General features: G+C 40.4%; 1 protein-coding gene across 7 annotated transcripts in view; it reads left to right on the plus strand.

Moving 5' to 3' along the window:
• Window positions 1-18921, plus strand: part of ATP8A1 (ATPase phospholipid transporting 8A1) — a 237728-nt gene that overhangs the window by 202261 nt on the left and 16546 nt on the right. For 6 of the 7 annotated variants that reach the window (XM_082464159.1, XM_082464158.1, XM_082464163.1 and 3 more), the window contains one exon: window positions 390-497. The exons of the other annotated variant lie outside the window; for it this stretch is intronic. In XM_082464159.1, the coding sequence (XP_082320285.1) occupies window positions 390-497 (108 nt within the window). The remainder of the gene's footprint in view (window positions 1-389; window positions 498-18921) is intronic. 7 annotated transcript variants of the gene reach the window in all.

The raw sequence follows: 18921 nt of genomic DNA on the forward strand, positions 1-18921 counted from the left end.
TTTGGATTTGACAGTCATCAACACAGAGATTAATATTCACACAAGTGTCTTAGCATCTTTCAGTGAGAGCATGTGGAGCAAAAACTAGGGAGGCTTAAAGATGGTAGCGGATAAAAAAGAGAAGAGTGAAAGGTGAGACCCGCCAAAGCGGGTAGAGAAGGAACGGTTCTAAATGCCAGTACCACCAGCATTTTAACTGGTGTGGAAGAGATGAGTGTTTAATGAAAGATCCAATTAAAACATGCAATTATTTAGTTAGTAATTGCCATAGATAATATTTTATGGATGTAGTAAAAAAAAATTAATAAGGACGTGTGTGAAAGCTTTGTCAGTGTGGGAGTCCTCCATCTACCTGAAAGTCCTTTGACTCAGATTCCCTTCCTTCACAGTTCAGCCACATAGCGATCTGGGGCAGCATCGCACTCTGGGTGGTGTTTTTTGGAATCTACTCAGCTCTGTGGCCTGCTGTCCCCATGGCCCCTGATATGTCGGGAGAGGTAATGTATCCTAATAACTCATGATCTAACAAACCCTAAAAATTGGTATTCATTAATGAGCCATAATTACTTGGCTTGGGTTTATATTAAAATCGTATTCGTCAATTTTAAAAGCTATTTTTAAACTCCACAGCCGTGAGTATAAAAATGGAGAGAATATTTTAAACTTGGACGTTTTACTTAAATCTGACTTACCCTTTCGTAAGCATAGCTGGGTTAATAAAATGGGGTTGTCAGGAGCTTGAATCATGTTAAGAATATCCATATAGAGGATGCCATTTTAAAATTAGACCATCAATCCACACATACTTTTTGAACAAGAGATTTTGGGGAAATGGTGAGCTTATGTCTTGGGACAGTCTGTCTTTTTTTTTTTTGTTATCTCTTATTCTAAAGAAAAGGCTACTGTCACTAGATTAAATGCACTTTTAGAGTTGTCTTAATGACATCAGTTTGGTTTTCATTTTGAAAGAGTTAGGATATCTGACATTTCAGCCTTATCATGGTCCGCTTTCAATTCTGTCTGTCACTTTCTTGTTACACTGGTAGGAATTGAGTTATTAGGTGTTCGTGGGGGAGTGTCACAAGATCTCCTTTCGTTCAGAAGAGATTCCAGCAGTAGGAGGGTGTATGATTTCAATTGCAGGAAATTTGACATAAAATGTATAAAAGAAAATGTGGAAAACATTTCAGGATTTCCTGTGACCTCACAGTAACTTGCAAATCAAGGTAATGTGAGCTCCGTTACAGTACATTGTTTTCCTGCAGTCACAGGAAACCTTTCCAGGGGTTTCCATTATTTGTTTCCCTAAGTACTGCCTGAGTACCTTTCACTTTTGACAGTCTGGTTTATAGATCATGTTCATGAAATTTTATCTGACAGCATCCTGCTTTTTATAAATTAGCAGAATGCAGGCACATTAAAAAAAAATTTTTGTGGTTAAATTTATTAGAGAGAGGCATTACATACTATTACAGCAAAACCAGACATATCAAGGAGCATGTACTTCCTTCCACCCAAAGGGAAGGCTTCTTCTGAAACATGTACTGTGAACTTGAGAAAATTTACAGCGTGTATCTTGAGGAGAACAGAGGAAAGCTGTGAATGCATCTTCACCTTCCCTTGGTTTGAGTTCTTTTTTAGTGAAGAAATAAAATCAAAGACTGTGTATGTCTGCTGATGCCACTTGGAAACTCCAATTCTATTCTTTGTTTTTATTTGACGTGCGCTGTCCAATTCGACCTGCTTTTCCCCCAAGGTCAATTCTAACTTAATATCTTTTTCATTAGACCTCATTTTACCTCATGTCCGAATATTTTATTTTCAAAATGAGTGACACGAAAGATTTTGAAATCGAGATAGTTTGAGCAGCTGTAGCCAATCGCTTTGAAGACAAGAACAGAGTTTTTGACCACCTACTTCTAGGACAAGTGTGAAGTTTGACTGGCTTTTAGCCAACCAAATATAATTCTACCCTTGCCTGTAGAATTCCTGGTATTACCCAAACACAAAACTTAATATCATCTCTTGAGATTTGCGGTGATGCTGTGTTTAATTCAAAGTGAAATGGATGTCAGTACCCCATCACATTTCTGTTCACTTCATGTACAGTGCAAAGTGCTAACAGGGCTTCTTTTTCTTGTTGTTTTATTGCTACTGATACTTTGAATATAATGTTTAAATAGCTGGTGCTCCATCAAAAATAGGAAGAATGGATTAATTCAGCTGTAGGCTTGGCTAGCTTGTCCAAAATGTAAATCTGTTTAATGTATTTAAAGAAAAGAATAATACTTTACATTTATGTAGTACTTAACTGTTTGCAAAGCATCTTGGTGTGCATGTGTGTGTAAATGAGCCTCACAACAACTGCAAAAAAGGAAGATAACAAGAACGCCACTCACATTCCCAAGGAGAGATAGTCTACGTTTACTGTTTCCTAAGCACTAGGGTTTTAGGACCCAAAAATGTTGTAGCAGTACTCAATTTTTGAACATTTTTATTGTGCATAGTCACTAGTTCTATTACAATCCAGTTAATTTCAGAAAGAAGTAACTACCCTTAGATTTACATTTTTTAATCTTAAAATTCTATTTTTCAGTCAAGAATATAGCCAAATACATATATGTGAAACATTAATTTATGTGCCAGTAGTTATATCTGTATGTGTGTGTGTATATATGTATGTATATAATTGGCCAACCATCCTGAATAAAACTTACCTGTTCATCTGTTAACTTTCATAGCAATATACTATTATAATATATTTTACATATATATTATTATATATTACATGTAGTAATATAGTGTTGTAAATAACACCAGGATAAGTACAAATATAAGCATTCCCAGACCTGACATGTTTTACGTAATCCGTGTAATGAAACACAGCACAAGGCATCCCCCAGAACATAACGCTATTCCAAAGCATTCCTGGTGTGATGAAGGCAACTTTCTGTCACCACCACCAGGGTCATGAGTGTCTAATCCAAGGACCATACCCCTAGGACTCCAGTTTTTTCCTGTATTGGTTTGGCAGCAGTTCCTTCCAAAACTAAATAATTAAATATGTCTGTATGTTTGGGTTCTCTAAAGGCGTAATAAGGGCGCCCAGCTTAGTACAGCATTAATAGAGATGGGTAGGCAAGACCGAAAATAGCAGCCCCATTCCCCCCATCCTGGTTCAGGTGATATTTTGGAGGATGAGGTACTGTGTGGTTTTAAAAGGCATTGACACAATAGAGAAGTTCTTCAAAAAGACAACCAAGATCTGGGAAAAATAACACCAAAAATACCTAAGGTATATTGAACATTTTAAGTACTTGATGTGCATTCATTCAATCGATTTAACAATTATTTGTTGAGATTCTTCTGTGGGTCAGGCACTGTGGATTCATTAGCGAATAAATACACAAAAATCCATGACCTTCTCAACTTTCTACTGGAAGGAGACAGGCAAATAAAATAATTAAGTGAAATATATAGACCGATGTAAGTGCTGTAGAGAACACAGCAGGCAAGAGAAACCGAGAACCATGATTTCCATTGTTTCCCATAGCGCCTTGTGGCTTTTACTCCTGGTCAAATAAAGAGCCGTTGGAGGGGCTTGAGAGAGGGGTGTCATGACCTGACTTATGTTTTCACAGCAGCACTATGACTGCTGTGTTATGAACCACTTAGGAGATTATTGCAGTAACCCAGGCCAGAGGTAAGGGTGGCTTGGGCCAGGAGGGCGGCAGTGGTGAAAGTGGTCAGAGTCTGAATCTAGACTGAAGGCAGCATTAATAGGATTTGCTGACGGATTGGACGTGAGGAGTGAGAGGAAAAGAAGTCAAGGTGGATGCCATTGTGTTGGCCGTGACCTTCAGGACGTGCTTGTCCTCAGCGCACTGGATCCTCCCAGCAAACTTGTTACCATACCTGTTTTACAGGTGAGAAAACAGAGGCATAGAGAAGTTAAGTACCTCATCTGGTACCCCACTGGTACTAAGTGATGGAGGTACGCTTTGACTTAGCTGTGTGGTCCCAGGGTCAGCTACCTTATACACTGCCCGGTGCTCCTCTGATCATAGTTATTCAAAGGACTCTGCGGTGTATCATCTGGAAATGAGAAGTCTGAAGGGACTGCCCCTCGTTGCAGGTATTTCAAGGATTTGTGTGGACGAGGGAATCTCTGTTTTCTTTTTCCTGACAGCACTGGTTCCCCCACGTCCCTTCCCCCTGTGGACATGTCGGTGGTCCTGGTCTCCCTCCCTCCTTCCTCCTCTGCACCCTAGCCGCTGTGCCAGAATGCTCACCCTCCTCCTCACGTGTCCACTGCCCCTTCGTGTCTTTACTGGTTGCTCTGACATAATGGCGTCAGGCTCCTAGTGCCCCATAAATGTTAAGTAAAGGATCATGAAGTAAGTTTGTTTTCCTTGCTTGTTGTTGTTTTTTTTTTTTTAACATCTTTATTGGAGTATAATTGCTTTACAATGGTGTGTTAGTTTATGCTGTATAACAAAGTGAATCAGGTATACATATCCATATATCCCCATATCCCCTCCCTCTTGCGTCTCCCTCCCTCCCACCCTCCCTATCCCACCCCTCTAGGTGGTCACAAAGCACCGAGCTGATCTCCCTGTGCTATGTGGCTGCTTCCCATTAGCTATCGGTTTTACATTTGGTAGTGTATATATGTACATGCCACTCTCTCACTTCATCCCAGCTTACCCTTCCCCCTCCCCGTGTCCTCAAGTCCATTCTCTACGTCTGCGGCTTGTTTGCACAAACACATGAGAAATGATAGAGTAGAGGTGACATAGAGGCAGAGTTCAGCTCAGATAAGAACATCTTGCTAACATCCAGAGATTTCCACAACGTGGCACTTTCCAGCAGCAGAACAGAATGCTGGTCTCATGTAACCAGCCCCAGTATCGGGCAGTAGTGCTACTCAGCAGAGCCTTGCTCATCTGCACCTGTGAAGTTGCTTCCAACTCCTAGGATTCAGATTTTCTGTGGACTTCTCTTCACTGTGTTCTCTCCAGAGGAGTATCTTAAATGTTGAAGGGCACAGACTATTCTGCTCCAGTTAATGTTAACTGGAACTCAGGGTGCAAATTATACACAAGTTAGGCAACTTACAGGTACGGATCTCATGCTTCTATATTCAGCTCGGACACATATTCATACATAGATCAGGATTTTACAGTCATTTCCAATTTATGTCCTTGATTTGTCTTTGTAGCCCCCATCTGAAGAGAGAGCCATTTCTCTCAATATGTTGAAAGAAAATCCTTGCTCACCACGAGGGGGAGGGAAGGGAATATTTATTGTGCACCAGGCATTCTTTGTTTCATTTAAACCCATATCACAAACCTTTGTGATAAGCAGAGCAATAGCAGGTGACCCAGAGAATTCATCCCAGGTTTTCTTCTCAAATCCCATTGGTTGCTCTCACATCTTGAGTAACTAAATACCTTCTCTTCAGGGCCCATTCCTGTTCCTTTCTCTCAGATGGGAATGCTTTCTTTTCTCCTTGCAGCCATTTTCCTTGCATTCCATTTATTTCCCTGATTTATCTGCTATTTCCCAGGATACCCAGGGCCGTGATCAATTTCCCTCAGTTAGCCAGATATAAAAGCATTCCCGTCTCTTTTTAATAGTGCCAAGATTTTTAATTCTGTCTTCTCAACACCCACCTAACTCCCTCAACACACTTATAGAAATTCTGCCTCACTTTGTTGTATCCTGGCCTCTCTTAATAGCAATATCAGCATATGTAATACCCAGCTCATTTTTTTTTTAAATGTATATATATATATATATATCTGGAAACCCGGAAGGCACAAGCCGAGTGGCTGGTCGTAAGATCCCGGCTTAAACGGGAGTACCTGCTTCAGTACAATGACCCCAGCTGTCATGGGGTCATTGAAGATCCTGCCTTGAGTCGTTGGACCTATGCAAGATCAGCAAATATCTATCCCAATTTCAGACCCACTCCCGAGAGCTCCTCGCTTTTAGGAGCTCTGTTTGGAATTGGGCCCCTCCTCTTCTGGTATTATGTTTTCAAAACTGACAGAGATAGGAAAGAAAAACTTATCCGGGAAGGAAAATTGGATCAAACAATTAACATCTCATATTAAGTCTGGCAATGATGACTATGAAATTGAAAACCACATCATCCCACATCATCAGAGAATGTACAGTTGCCACTCAGATGATAGCAGGGTCTCATTTACTGAGGGTCAGTCACTGTCATAAGTACTTTTCATGTCTTCAGTCATTTAACACTGAGCATTTAACACAACACTGTGAAGTAGTTCCTATTACGCATTTCACTGACACAGAGTGGTTAAATAATTTTCCCAAGGTCACACAGCTTGTAAGTATCTGAGCTGCTGTTGGAACCCAGCCAGTCTTTTCCCTTAACCACCATACACACTGTTCTCTGTCGTTTTTACATTTCTTCTCTCACCTTTTCATTCCTCTGCATTTTTCTCTCAGCCTTATCAACTTTGAAGGTATAAATTCCTTTTAGTGTCAGTGCCCCAATCTAAGTACTTACTTCCATCTGGTTGGTAAACTAAGCCATCCGTTATCTGCATGTAATATTTCCATCTTCAGCTGTGCTCAGCTGCCTGTATCACTAATCAGGCATCGTTTCTTTTCCCCTTCCTTCAGCACATTCTGCATGCCTGAAGTTACCAGAAATCCATCCCCCAGATATCTGAGCGTTTAGGGCAGACTGCAGTCTCTCCAGACACAGCCAGGGAGGGCTGTTCTCAGTTGGTGGGCAGGGTGTTGCCATTTGGGAAACATTCCTTCCTATAGTTTTGTTTCCACTGCAGTAATTCTACATCTCTGCCCCTAATAATGATTCAAATGATAATGATTAACAAGTATCCCAGTACCACAAATGACTGAACTATTTAACAATTAAAAAAGAATTATGACATCAGGGTAGGGGGAGAGTGGATTCTACAAAGGTGGGAAATGCGACAATAAGAAATTATTTAGGAAAGGCAAATAAAAAGAAAAGAGCGTGACAAGCTTGACTGCAACTTTAAATTTGTCTCTGTCTTCCTTTCCTCTCACAAATATGGTTGTGATTTAAGAGAAGGCCTTTTTTTTTTTTTCAGACCTGACTTGTATTTTTTCACACCAGTACCACAATTTATGGGGCAAGGTAGGCCCTGGGGAGAAGTGCTATGTTATATAAACATGTGCTGGCCTGCTTTTTCGACTTGTCTAGATGATGTTACTGGGTATTTTTTGAATTTCCAGAAGAAAATATTTTAGGCACTATGATTAGTATACCAGATTACAAAGTGAAAAACAAGCTACATCAAGGATCATTTCATATCACGATTAATACCAGAAGCTTAGTATCGGCAGAACTTTTCAATGTATCGCGGCGTTGCAGACACACACTGTAAAGTCTTCCCAAGCGCATCTGGTTCTGCTCTCCCTGGCCTGAGGGATCTATAAAACTACTGAAGGAAATTGAAGTTAAGGAACGAGCATGTGTTTTACAGAATTTCAGATCTCTTGATTGAGGTTAGTAAAGGCTCTCTGAAAAACAATAAAAATCTTTGTTGAACCCTTTAGTGTCACCCCTGTAGGAAAGGTATTAATAAACCACATTAGTGATATGATTTTCCTAAGTTGTGCTGTTGCCCATTTTACCAGCATAATGAATTACTTTGCATATGAGGAATTTCCTGGTTTAAAATAGTCCTTATTCATCTCTCAGCTTTTAATTACCTAGATAGCATGTAATAAATTATTGGTCACAAGACCAAGCCTTGCGGGTAGGGTGGAGCAGTGTTATGATATGAAGGAGTTTCATGCAAGATTACTGGCTTTAGCCAAGTAGCCTGGAGGGAACAAGAACCCTAAACTCTGTCAGATGCTCTTCAATGAGCCAACAGTTGGGATCCCATCCAGTAAAACATGCCTTTGGTCCAGGCCCTGACAGTGAATGAGACAGGCAGACCATCACGGGTCTTAAAGAAGCTGGCTGCATAGCCACTTCCAAGCCCATTTTGTAAAGAGAAGCCTTGTAGAAACGCTGAGAAGCAAAGAGAGACGTGGATGTGACAAATGTAATGGCAAATCAGGACACTGGCACACATTTTAAAGTTAGAGCTCTCTTTAGAGTCACTATGAGAGCTGGCATCGCTTTTTGTAGACACAGCACCCTTTCCTACAATACAGAGCAAATAATATGAGTCTCTAGTGTATGTGTGTTACAGGCTCTTTGTTAGGCAGTGGAGGATGCAGAGGTGAACAGAACTGGTCATTTCCCTTAAGGATCTCATTTTTTTATTGATGGGCTGTTGACGTCATAAATGTGAGGGATGACGTGGTGCACCCCAAGTGCCATGACCGTGAGCAGGGCATGGAAAGCAGAGCAAAGCTGCTCTTAGTACGGCAGAACCTTGGCTGTTCTCTGGAGTCAGTGCATTCTCGCGTTCATTCATTCCGTAATTATTTATTGAGTGCTTAATCGGTTCTAGGCACCGTGTCAAGGTAATGGGTTAATTAGACAAGATACCCATTAGCGTTCAGGTTGAGAGGAGCAAGGAGGGAGAGGGAGAAACAGTCACTAAGTTGGTTAACAAATGACTAAATGTTGAATGACTAAAGATAATTTCGCAAAGTGATAGGAAGAAAACAGGATGATATTGTAAGGGACAGGACTATAATGGCTGCTCCAGGAAGGTGTTTTTGGAGAACAGATGATTAAGCGGAAACTCAAATGATGTGGAGATACCTTCATGTGAAGAAGAACATTTTAGGGCTGAAGGAACAGCCCGTGCCCAAGCTCTGAGGCAGGAATGAGCCTGGTAGACTCAAAGACTAAAATGTCAGTGTAGCTGGAGCAGAGAGAGTGGGAAAGAGCCCTATGAGATGGAGCCAGTGAGATATGCAGAAAGCATATCACCCCTCTAAGCTCAGCACTCTGGCTCATAAGACCAGTACAGCTTGTTTTTGAGTTGCATGCCAGGGAGCAATCAAAAATGCTCATAAAAGAAACCATGAATGTCACTGTGCCATCTACTTCAATAAAGCTCATAATTGGACACAATTCTTGCATTCCATGATATGGTAAGGAAAAGAGATCGTCAGTGAGGTCAAAAGCCGCTTGGTTCCAAGTTATCACTAAGGCTCCCTAGCATGTATCGTGCAAAGCAAGTTATTTTATGGCATATTTTTTTATGTTAAAAAAAGAAGTAACTGTGGATTAAACAAGGTAGAAACATTTCTCTCTCATATGAAAAAAAAGTCCAATGGTGTCAGGTAGTTCCGGACTGGTATGGCAGCTGCACAGTCATCCAGGACCAGCTTTCTTCTGTCTTGCTGCACTGTCAACTTTCATGTCCTTCTTCATAGTCCAGAATGGCTGCTTAAGCTCTAGCCATTTTATCAACATTCCAGCCAACAAGAACAGAAAGAAGGATTAACCCTTTCTCTTTGAAGTTCTTTCCTAGACATTGCCCACCACATTTCCTCTTAGCTCTCATTAGCCAAAAGCTAGTCACATGACCATACCTAGCTGCAATAAGAGAGCCAGAGGAACATAGTCTGAGCTAGAGGAGAAGGTGTTCAGCCAAGATTCAAGTGGTTGCATCTAAGAAGGGGAGAGGAGCTATATTGGGAGGCAACTAGAAGTCTCTGCGATGAAAGTCAATAAATTTTCTACATAAGCCATATGTTAGGTTTTTTTTTTTAACATCTTTATTGGAGTATAATTCCTTTACAATGTTGTGTTAGTTTCTGCCGTACAATGAAGTGAATCAGCTATATGTGGCACATATATACAATGGAATATTACTCAGCCATATATTAGCTTTTATATGTCTTTCCATAGGTAAATGGTTTTTGAAGTTTTGAGTTTTTAAAATATAATTTCCTAAAACAGATGGTAATTAGATGATGGAATGGAGGTGTTAGTTAATATTACGGTGATAATCATTTTGCAATATATAAATATATCAAATCAACACATTGCACACCTTAAACTTATGTTATACGTCAATTATATCTCAATAAAGCAGGAAAGTAAATTTTTTAAAGGAAAAAACTTCCTACAATCTGAAATATAGGTCATTATGTTTCACAGATTGAATTACTAGTAATCAAAGAATTGATGCTTTATGAGATGGTTTTTAAGAAGATAAAATACAGAGCCATCACAGAATTATAAAAACTTGTAAGAATGATATAACAAGTAAACATATTGAGCATTGAGATAAGGTGCCCTATCTTATACAACTTCTCTAGTAACATCAGAACATTTTAAAATTATAATTCTCATAATAAAAAGAATATTTTGTTACTAATTTTGTCCTCATTTTTCTGGTACTTTTAAGTTTTTTAAATAGCACAATAAAGATTAAAATAAAGCAAAGCAAAACAAATTCTGTTCTTAATTACTTTTACTGTTCTGGGAACTATATCCCTAGAAAATAAAGTTTCAGAGCCATACATTTTCTAGTGCTCTTGATTCCTTTTTAGAAGGACTATTTTGCATGTTCAATTCTCAGTATATATTGATACACAGTCAAATTTTACTTTAAGAAAAAAAGTTAGCTTCTGATTGATCTAGGTCCCAACTAGCTCTTCCTCCTTTTCCTCTGAACATCTTTTTTAATCATTTATTTCCAGAGGGTGGAGATGCAAAGGTTGTTCTTTGCATCATTCAACTAGATTGAATATTGGTTCTTAGTCCCACAGGGTGATCACGTCTCCTTCATTTCCTCACCACCACCCAGGAATATCCAAGGGGGAAAAAAGTACATAAACGCTGTGAACTGGCATCTGATTTGCATATTTTCTAAGATGTTCTTTGTTTGGAACAATTTGCATATTTTCTAAGACTTTGTTTGTTTGGGATAATCCAAGCCAAGGGTTTTCTTTGTCTCTGAGTAATCAAGAGCTTCTGGTATAATTGCAAACATATTGGGGTTTATCCGAAACACCCTTCTCCTTAGTTACTTTCTGCGTGTTCTGCTCTATCTATTTTTATGGAGAAAGTAATAATTCATCCCATATAAGAGTCCAATTTAGCTCAATTCAACTGAGATTTATGGAGTGCCTTGTGTCAAGACCTATACTGGGTGTCAGTGGATCAAAAGTTGAAAAAAGAGAGTCCTTCTGAGGAGCTTGAGTCGTGAGTAAACCAACAGATCAACAGATCATTAGAATGTAAGAGCTAGTTATTATGGTCAGGACTCACAGGGGCTAGCAGAGGAGAGGGCACTCGACCCCCAGGCTACAGTTCGGAGAGTTTAGAAAGGTTTCTTGGTACTGCTGTTCCCCACACTGTGCAGGAAGTCAAGAGAAAGAAGGGCCTTCCAGCTAGAGAGCAGCCCAAGCAAAGAGGGAAGTTGGGGTTCCTGAGGGAGCTGAAACTGAAAAGGGTAGCAAAGACCAGGTCACAGAAAGTTACCCGAATGTATTTACATCATTACATTGAGCCGTGGCAGATTGCAATTCCTTATGAAATACATAGTATTCCAGAAGGTACCTAAGACCATAGAATACTAGAATACAGATTCAGGTCAGAGGACATGATATATAAATGCTAGTAATAAGCTAGTGAGTGATGAAGAACATTTTTTATATTTTGGCATGAATATGTATCACATAATATAATTGAAAATTTGCAAGAATTCTGTTGAGCTAAAATAAGACATCAAAGACCTTTCTCAGTGATAAGCTCCAGACCATAGAACTTGGCATGGGTATTCCTCTGTCTTTGGGTTTTATCCGAGGGATGTTTTGAGCCTCACTACCCAAGATGTGCAGCCACTGAAGGCTTTCAGTGGAAGTTCACCTCTTCAAGCCAAAGTTCGCATGAGCTTGAAATTTGTCTCTGGTTAAAGTGCAGAGTGCAAAGTTCACCACTTAGTGTTGACCCAGTGTTGCTTATGTACCTCTGAGTTCAACTCCATGCTCAGGTACCATAACGAATTCAGACAGAAAGGGTTAAGTTTCTGAGAAAGGCTCCCACAACTTGGAAATCTCTGTCACACCATGGTGTTTCCCAGGCTTTGGTCACAAAGACACTTTAAGAAACCTTTGCAAGTTTACATTCAAGTAACACAGTAATATATTATCTGAAAGCAGAGTTGATTTTGATCAGCTGATGTCATTTCCATACATCAGTGGCAGTGTTGCCAGGAGAAGCCACAATTTCGATGCAGTTAAAAGCAGTCTGTGTATATAACATTGATATTTTGCCATTAAAATATAGATGTTAACCTTGTGGATTTCAGCTTTCAGGGTACTAAAGAGTATCATTGTATCTCAGGCTCAGTGAGTCAGCTCCCCCAGTCCCCTGAGAAAGGGAGCTGGAGGAGAAGATACCATATGGGTAACTGTGGTTGGATGAGATGGGACTGAAAGTGAAGTACAGCAAGAGAGTCTACCTTTTCCAAAGAAACATTCAGCTGATACAGCAGAGACGAAGCATTGAGGAGCAGTAGGGAGGGAAGAGCCACAACTTGGTGGGAAAGATCCAGAAAGTTTGTATGAAAAGAAACAATACCTGCATACCTGAAGTTGAGCACTGATTTTTTTTTTCTTTTGATGAAAATGATTTCATGAACAAGATGCTTCCAGAGGAGACCAAAAGGGTTAACTGAAACAGGAGGAAGCAAGAGAAGTTAAATGATCTCATAACTTGGTAGATGGCTCTGAAACAAAAGAAAAGTGGGAGTTGTGGGTTCTGAGGGTCACAAAACCACATCACAGTACAGATCATCTCTGAAGAGTTGCTCTACCAGGATGTTTCAAAGAAGCCAGAGCCAGAAAGAACAATTAAACTCGAATTTAATTAAACTCTTGGACACCACACCCAACCAAATCCTAAGAAGCACATAATAGGATATACAAGCTATATGTAATATAAGCTTTTGGAGTTTTCTCCAAAACTTGCTAACTCCCTTGGAAAAGCCCTAAATCTCAAAGATAAATAGCCCTCCTACCCAAAAAATTTGAAAGGTCTCATTCACAACAACAAGGAGAGACTTTAGCCAGATGTGTGTATGGTTAATGGGAAAAAAAACTGGAAAATTTGACAAAAATGAGAGAATATTTTTTAAACGAGTTGAATAAATAAACATACCATGTCTCTGAATAAGAGGATCACTATTAAATCATCACTTCTTTCCATTAGAGAACTGTTTGGGGGAAAAGAAAAAAAAATACATCTTCTCCTTGTGATTGTGATCTAACCTAGGAAAATAATTCTAAGTGCAGAAAAAGGTTAGAGTGTGACTGAAAAGGGCAGCTTTATTATAACTGTTTAGTTGTACCGTTTAGACAGATACCATTGAGTATATGTCCCCTCAAATGCCTCCCAACTCTGCAATGTCCATGGTGACAAACGTGTCCACACACAGTATTTCCCTAAATTCTTATTCTTCACTTTCTGATTCAGCTGGTGAACCGGGAGTAGGAAATGGGTCATAGACAATGCACCCTCCCTCGTCTGGCTAGCTGTAGCCTTGGCCTCTTCCTCTGAATACCTCCCACATCAGTAAAAATTGATGTTTTTGCTTTTTAAATAAAATTCATAATAAAAAGCTTTCAATTATATGATTAACTTACAGTCATTAAATAAACTTCTGCAAAAAGAGGGAAAAAAACAACAGCTTCACTACCCAAAAATAATCCCTATAAACCTATGAGTCCAGTCTTTTTCTACCCTTAATTTGTGTGCTTATCTTTGATTAGATAATTTATTCTTTTGACAAATATATATCAAAGGACTAGTCTAGGTTCTGGAGATACAGCAGTGAACAAAAGAGAAAAGGCCTGCCCTCGGGAGCGTATATTCTTGAGAAGAAAGAGAGAAAAACAAAAGTGTATTCTAGAGCGTGCGGATGGTAAGTGCTGTGGAGAACTGTAGTGCAGGAGAAAGGCTAGAAAGTACTGCAGTGGCGGTGTGGTGCTGCTTTAGGTGCAGTGGCCGTGGGAGATCGCTGCAAAGATGACCTTCGAGCAGAGACCGGAAGTGGGGTGAGCAGGCCCTGAGGAGGCCTGCAGGAAGAGAACTGCAGGCAGGAGAGATGGCCAAGTGCTGAGACACTGAGGAGGCCAGAGTGTGGAAGCAGAACGAGGGCGGGAGGGAGCGAGTAGTAAAAAAGCTAGAGGGATGGGGCAGAGCCTCCCGGGCCAAGAGACAATTGTAAAGACGCGCTTAGACTCCCGAGTCCCTGGAGGGTTGAGCGCAGTCACAGTCTGGCTTTTTAAATGATTGCTCTGGGTGCTGTGTTGAGGATAGATTGCTATGGGAACAGGAGGAAAGGCACACATGATAAGGCCGTGGGGGGGAATCCCGATGAGAGAGAGGGCGGAGCATGAGCCACGGGGGCGGGGCTGTGAAGTGGGTAGACTCTGGATTTAAGGAGAAGGGGGTTTTGCCCTTAGAATCTCTTTAATGTTTAAATTTACTTGATAAAATATATATAACTTACTATTTATCATTTTAACCATTTTTAAGTGTACTGTTCAGTGGTGTTAAGCGCATTCACTGTGTTGGGCAGCTGTCTCCACCATCCACGTCCAGAACTTTTTCATCTTCCCCACCTGATACTCTAGACCCATCAAACAATAACTCCCCATTACTGCTTCCCCCCAACCCCTGGCAGCCACTATTCTACTTTCTGTCTCTGAACTTGATTACTCTAGGTACCCCTTGTAAGTGGAATCATATAATATTTGTCCTTTAGTATCTGGCTTATTTCACTTAGCGTAATGTCTTCAGGGTTCATCTATTTGTAGCATGAGCCAGAATCTCATTCCTTTTTAAGGCTGAATGATAGCACATGATATGTATAAGCCACATTTTGTTTATCCATTCATCTGTTGATGTTTCCACCTTTTGGTTTTTGTGAATAATACTGCTATAAACATTGATATGTGGATTTTTTTTTAAATAGAGCAGATCAGATTTACCAATGGATTGGAAGTGTGGTCTGAGAGAAAAGGAGGAAAGCAAGTTTTTTGGCCAGAGCAGCTGGAAGAATAAAGTTTACATTTGCCGAGACAGGGAAGACTGGGGTTTTATATTCTTTTTATTTAACGTAGCAAAATAGTCACGTTGTGTAGTTAAGAAAAGTCTTCATTAATGCCGGTATGAGACCTTCCTTCTCTTCCTGCCCATTCTACATCCCTTCCTTCCTCGCCTCCACAAAAAAATTGTTACTTTTAGTTATCATACTTTCCCTGGATTCCCCAAAATATTTCTGTTGATTCAAAAGGGGGATGGGGAAGGTAATTTAACACACTTAGCTTTTAATGCATGTCACTCAGCTTTTGTAACAGATAAAATGACCTCTATTGGAAAAGCATGGTTAGGGAGCTGGATCAAGCCCTTCTCCCCTCTCCCCAAATCACATAAATATCTAGTTATAACTGCTCCCAGAATAACTCCATGCCAGAACACAAGAAAACCAAACAACATCTCAGGAATATAGTCCTAAGGCTCTGGTGTTTTTTGACTTTTAATCTCTCTAAACACTAGGTTGTAAGAACTTATTTATTCAACAATTATTTATTGAACACCTGGTTGGTGGTTAAGCACTTGGGTTGTAGGAATTCATCAAGACATATTTCTTCCTCTTACAGGGATTATAGTCTGTAACTAGAAAATGGGTAATAGTTACCACCAAAGTGGAAACACAAAGTAGGGTCAGCTAACCCAAGTCTAAGGAAAGAAGTGACATCTGATGTGAAAACTGAAGAGCAAACAGGAGTCACAGATACAGGGTCCAAGGACGAGAGTAAGCTTGGGCAGATTCCAAAATCTGAAACACTTTGTGAAGCTAGAGATGGGGGCTGGCTTGAGAGATGATATAGGGGACGTAATCAGAAGTCAGGTAGGAAAGGTCATGAAATCATATTAAGGATTTTTGTACTCCATCCTGAGGGTGGTATAAAGCCATTGAAAGGGTTTAATCCAAGACCTGCTCAAAGCTAATTTGCACTGTGGCTCTGGCTGCAGTGGGGGAACTGGCTAGAAGCAGAGCAGAACGGGAGTCAGCAAGTCCACGCATGAGGCTATTAGGAGGACAGGCAAGTTTTGGACTGGAATAATGGCAGCAGGGTGAGCGAGAAGTAGATAGGTCTGAAGATACTAAAGCACAACAGAACGTGGTGATAAAGCAGATATAGTATCAAGAGGCAGTTCAAGAATAGAGCCCAGCTTCTGTCTCAGGCAGGTGGCGATGAAGCCATTCCCTGAAGAGATTGCACAAAGAAAGAGCAGGTCTGGGAGGAAGACAGTGTGTGTTCAGTTGGGGAATGTATTAAGTTTGAAGTGCCTCTTTGACATTCAAGTTCAGAGCTGGCTGGTCTGTGTTTGAAGCACAGGCAAGAGATCTAAGCCACAGGGAGAGACCGTGACTGATCCCCATGTAGATAATAGAAACCTCCAACCTTCCCAGGGAGTGTGTGTATATGATAACAGAAGGCTCCTGAGAGAATGCTAGGATAGTCTACCTTTCCCTTTATTCAGGACTTGTCCAAACAATCAGCTTCCTAATAATTACACTCTTTGAACAGCATCTTTAATAGCTTGGACAATATTATCTCATATAGACGTACATTTACTTAACCAGCCACGTAGTTTTTCCCGTTAGTTTTCACTGATGTTTTACTATTTTTAAAAAACGCACAATGAATATTTGCATTCTGCAAAATAGTTCCTTGGGATGTTAGAAAGCAGTATATAGGAAAAAGTGTTCCATGGTCGATAAATGTATTTTGGAAACCTTGGTTTAAAAAACTATTCAGTAGGTTCTTTACTGTGATTTCGCAAAGCCTTAAATACGCTACTCTGCCCTGTGACTCTCCAGGAGGGGTGTGCTGTGGTTTGTTTATACCTTTACTAAGCCTTGGGCCATGACAGGCTTTTGGAGGGAGTACTTTCAGGGCTAGTGACCACAGAACAGTTTCATAGGATATTAAACTATACGTAAAAGCTGTGCCAAATTTCAACACATAGTCCCAGAAGTTGAATTATCAAATTAACAGGAATGAATGTTTGTGTTCTTGATGCACATGTCAATTACCTTTCCCAAAGGCGAATACATTGCTGATGGGAATGTAAATTACTACACATACCTGTTTCACCATACCTCCCCACTCCCCCAAGTGTGATCATGAATTGTTTAAATCTGGTCTAATTTGGTAATGTTTCTGTGACTACAGAGAGGCTCAGCATTTTTCCATGTTATTGATTACTTGCTTCTTTTGTGAATACCTTCTCAGGTCTTTTGCCTGTCTATTGGAATCTTAGCTATTCTTATGAAGATAAGTGGTCTATTTTTATAATCAGGTTTTAGTGCAGAATTTCTTATACTTATGGCCGCCATTTTCCCAAGTTCTTATGTATCATTTATTTTTTAGTTCTTTTTGAACACGTGGAACTTCTCCATTTTCATGGATCACTTCTTTAAAGCATTTCTTTTTATAGTTTTTTTTCCACTATTTTTAAGCTTAGAAAGTCCTTTTATAAAGTTTTATCTAGACACTTAATAATCACTTCTTGTTTTTTTTGTTGTTGTTATTAACATTAACTCGTAACTCCTCTGGTATTTATATTATTTATATCAATTTATCTTGCTGCCCTCCCCCCCCAACAGAAAAAACTAACCAAGTTTTACAGCACTGTTTTCTGAATTTTCCCTTCCAAATTAATACATTGTGCCCATACAATCTTTAATAATTTTTATGAAAAAAATTTTATCTCCATTTCCTACATTAGCAAGTTGAGATGAATGGCAATTTATTACGGTTCAGTTACTCGGCCAGTTTCAGTCTTGAGATGAGTATATACTGTGATGTTAATGTGATGAAAACCATGACATTTATAAACGTACACTTAATTTGATGTTGTGATAAAAATTTCCTTCCTTGAAGCTCATGGGAGAGATTACTGAAAAGAACACGAGACTAGAGTGTTTAAAGGAATTTGAAAATTAAAATGACGAAAGGAACGTTTGTTACTAATCAGTGGTAGTAATAAAAACAGCCACTTTATAAACATTATTGGTTTAATTCTTACAATCCACTTTACAGCTGAGGAAGCAGAGACCCCGAAGTTACTCCCTCCATCCCTGAGAGCTGGGACAGGCAGAGCCGCCACCACTTCCAGGGCTGTTTATCACCAGCCCTGCTCTAGTTGGGGTCCGTGGATATAGTTTTAGGACTCCCCAAGGAGCCTTCTTATTTAGATAGTGTCTGTACTTAAGCGAAGAATCAGCGTCCTAGTCCCCCACTTGGACATTTATAGGGTAAAAGGAGGGACAGACTTAAGAATTGCATTGCTGAAAGTTTGTAGGCAGGTAGCACATCGAAATTCTCTCCTCCAAGACTGAACATGGGGGACACCGCAGGTGAAAAAGTAAGTGTTCCTCTCTGTGTGGGAACGTGGGTACCAAGGGGTCACCTCACTGTGGGTCAGAAGGTAAGCCCTCTTATCTGCTCAAGCCCCTCGGCTTTAGCTAACTGCACGTGAGCTAGGATTTTCTCAAACGTTCTTTCTCTGCAAGTTCACAGGGAAATTTCAAAACAGTTCCTCATTCCTCTGCCGCAGCTTGCGTTTTCAGGCAGCAATGGTTCATTTTTTAAGCCCGCGTGGCCCGATGCTGAGACAGCATCGCTCTGCAGACAAGCAATTGTTTGTTCCCGGAGCAGGACCTGTGCCCTCGAGTGTACTGGCTTTGCAGCTCCCTGGGCTGATCCTTTCTCAAGTTCCCCGGGAGGCACTTTTGTGGCAGATTCCATTTGGTTTCAAAGGGCCTCGAGGAGGGGCGGCGGGGCTGCTTGGCGTGGCCCCCCAGTCTCCCATGTTAGGAGCGACTTGCCTGCCAGCCGCTCTCGGAGGGAGCGCGAGCCCGGCCCCGAACAGGCTGCTCCTGTTTCCCC

The sequence above is a fragment of the Balaenoptera physalus genome, assembly GCF_965194825.1.
Source record: "Balaenoptera physalus genome assembly, chromosome: 5".
Lineage (NCBI taxonomy): Eukaryota > Metazoa > Chordata > Mammalia > Artiodactyla > Balaenopteridae > Balaenoptera > Balaenoptera physalus.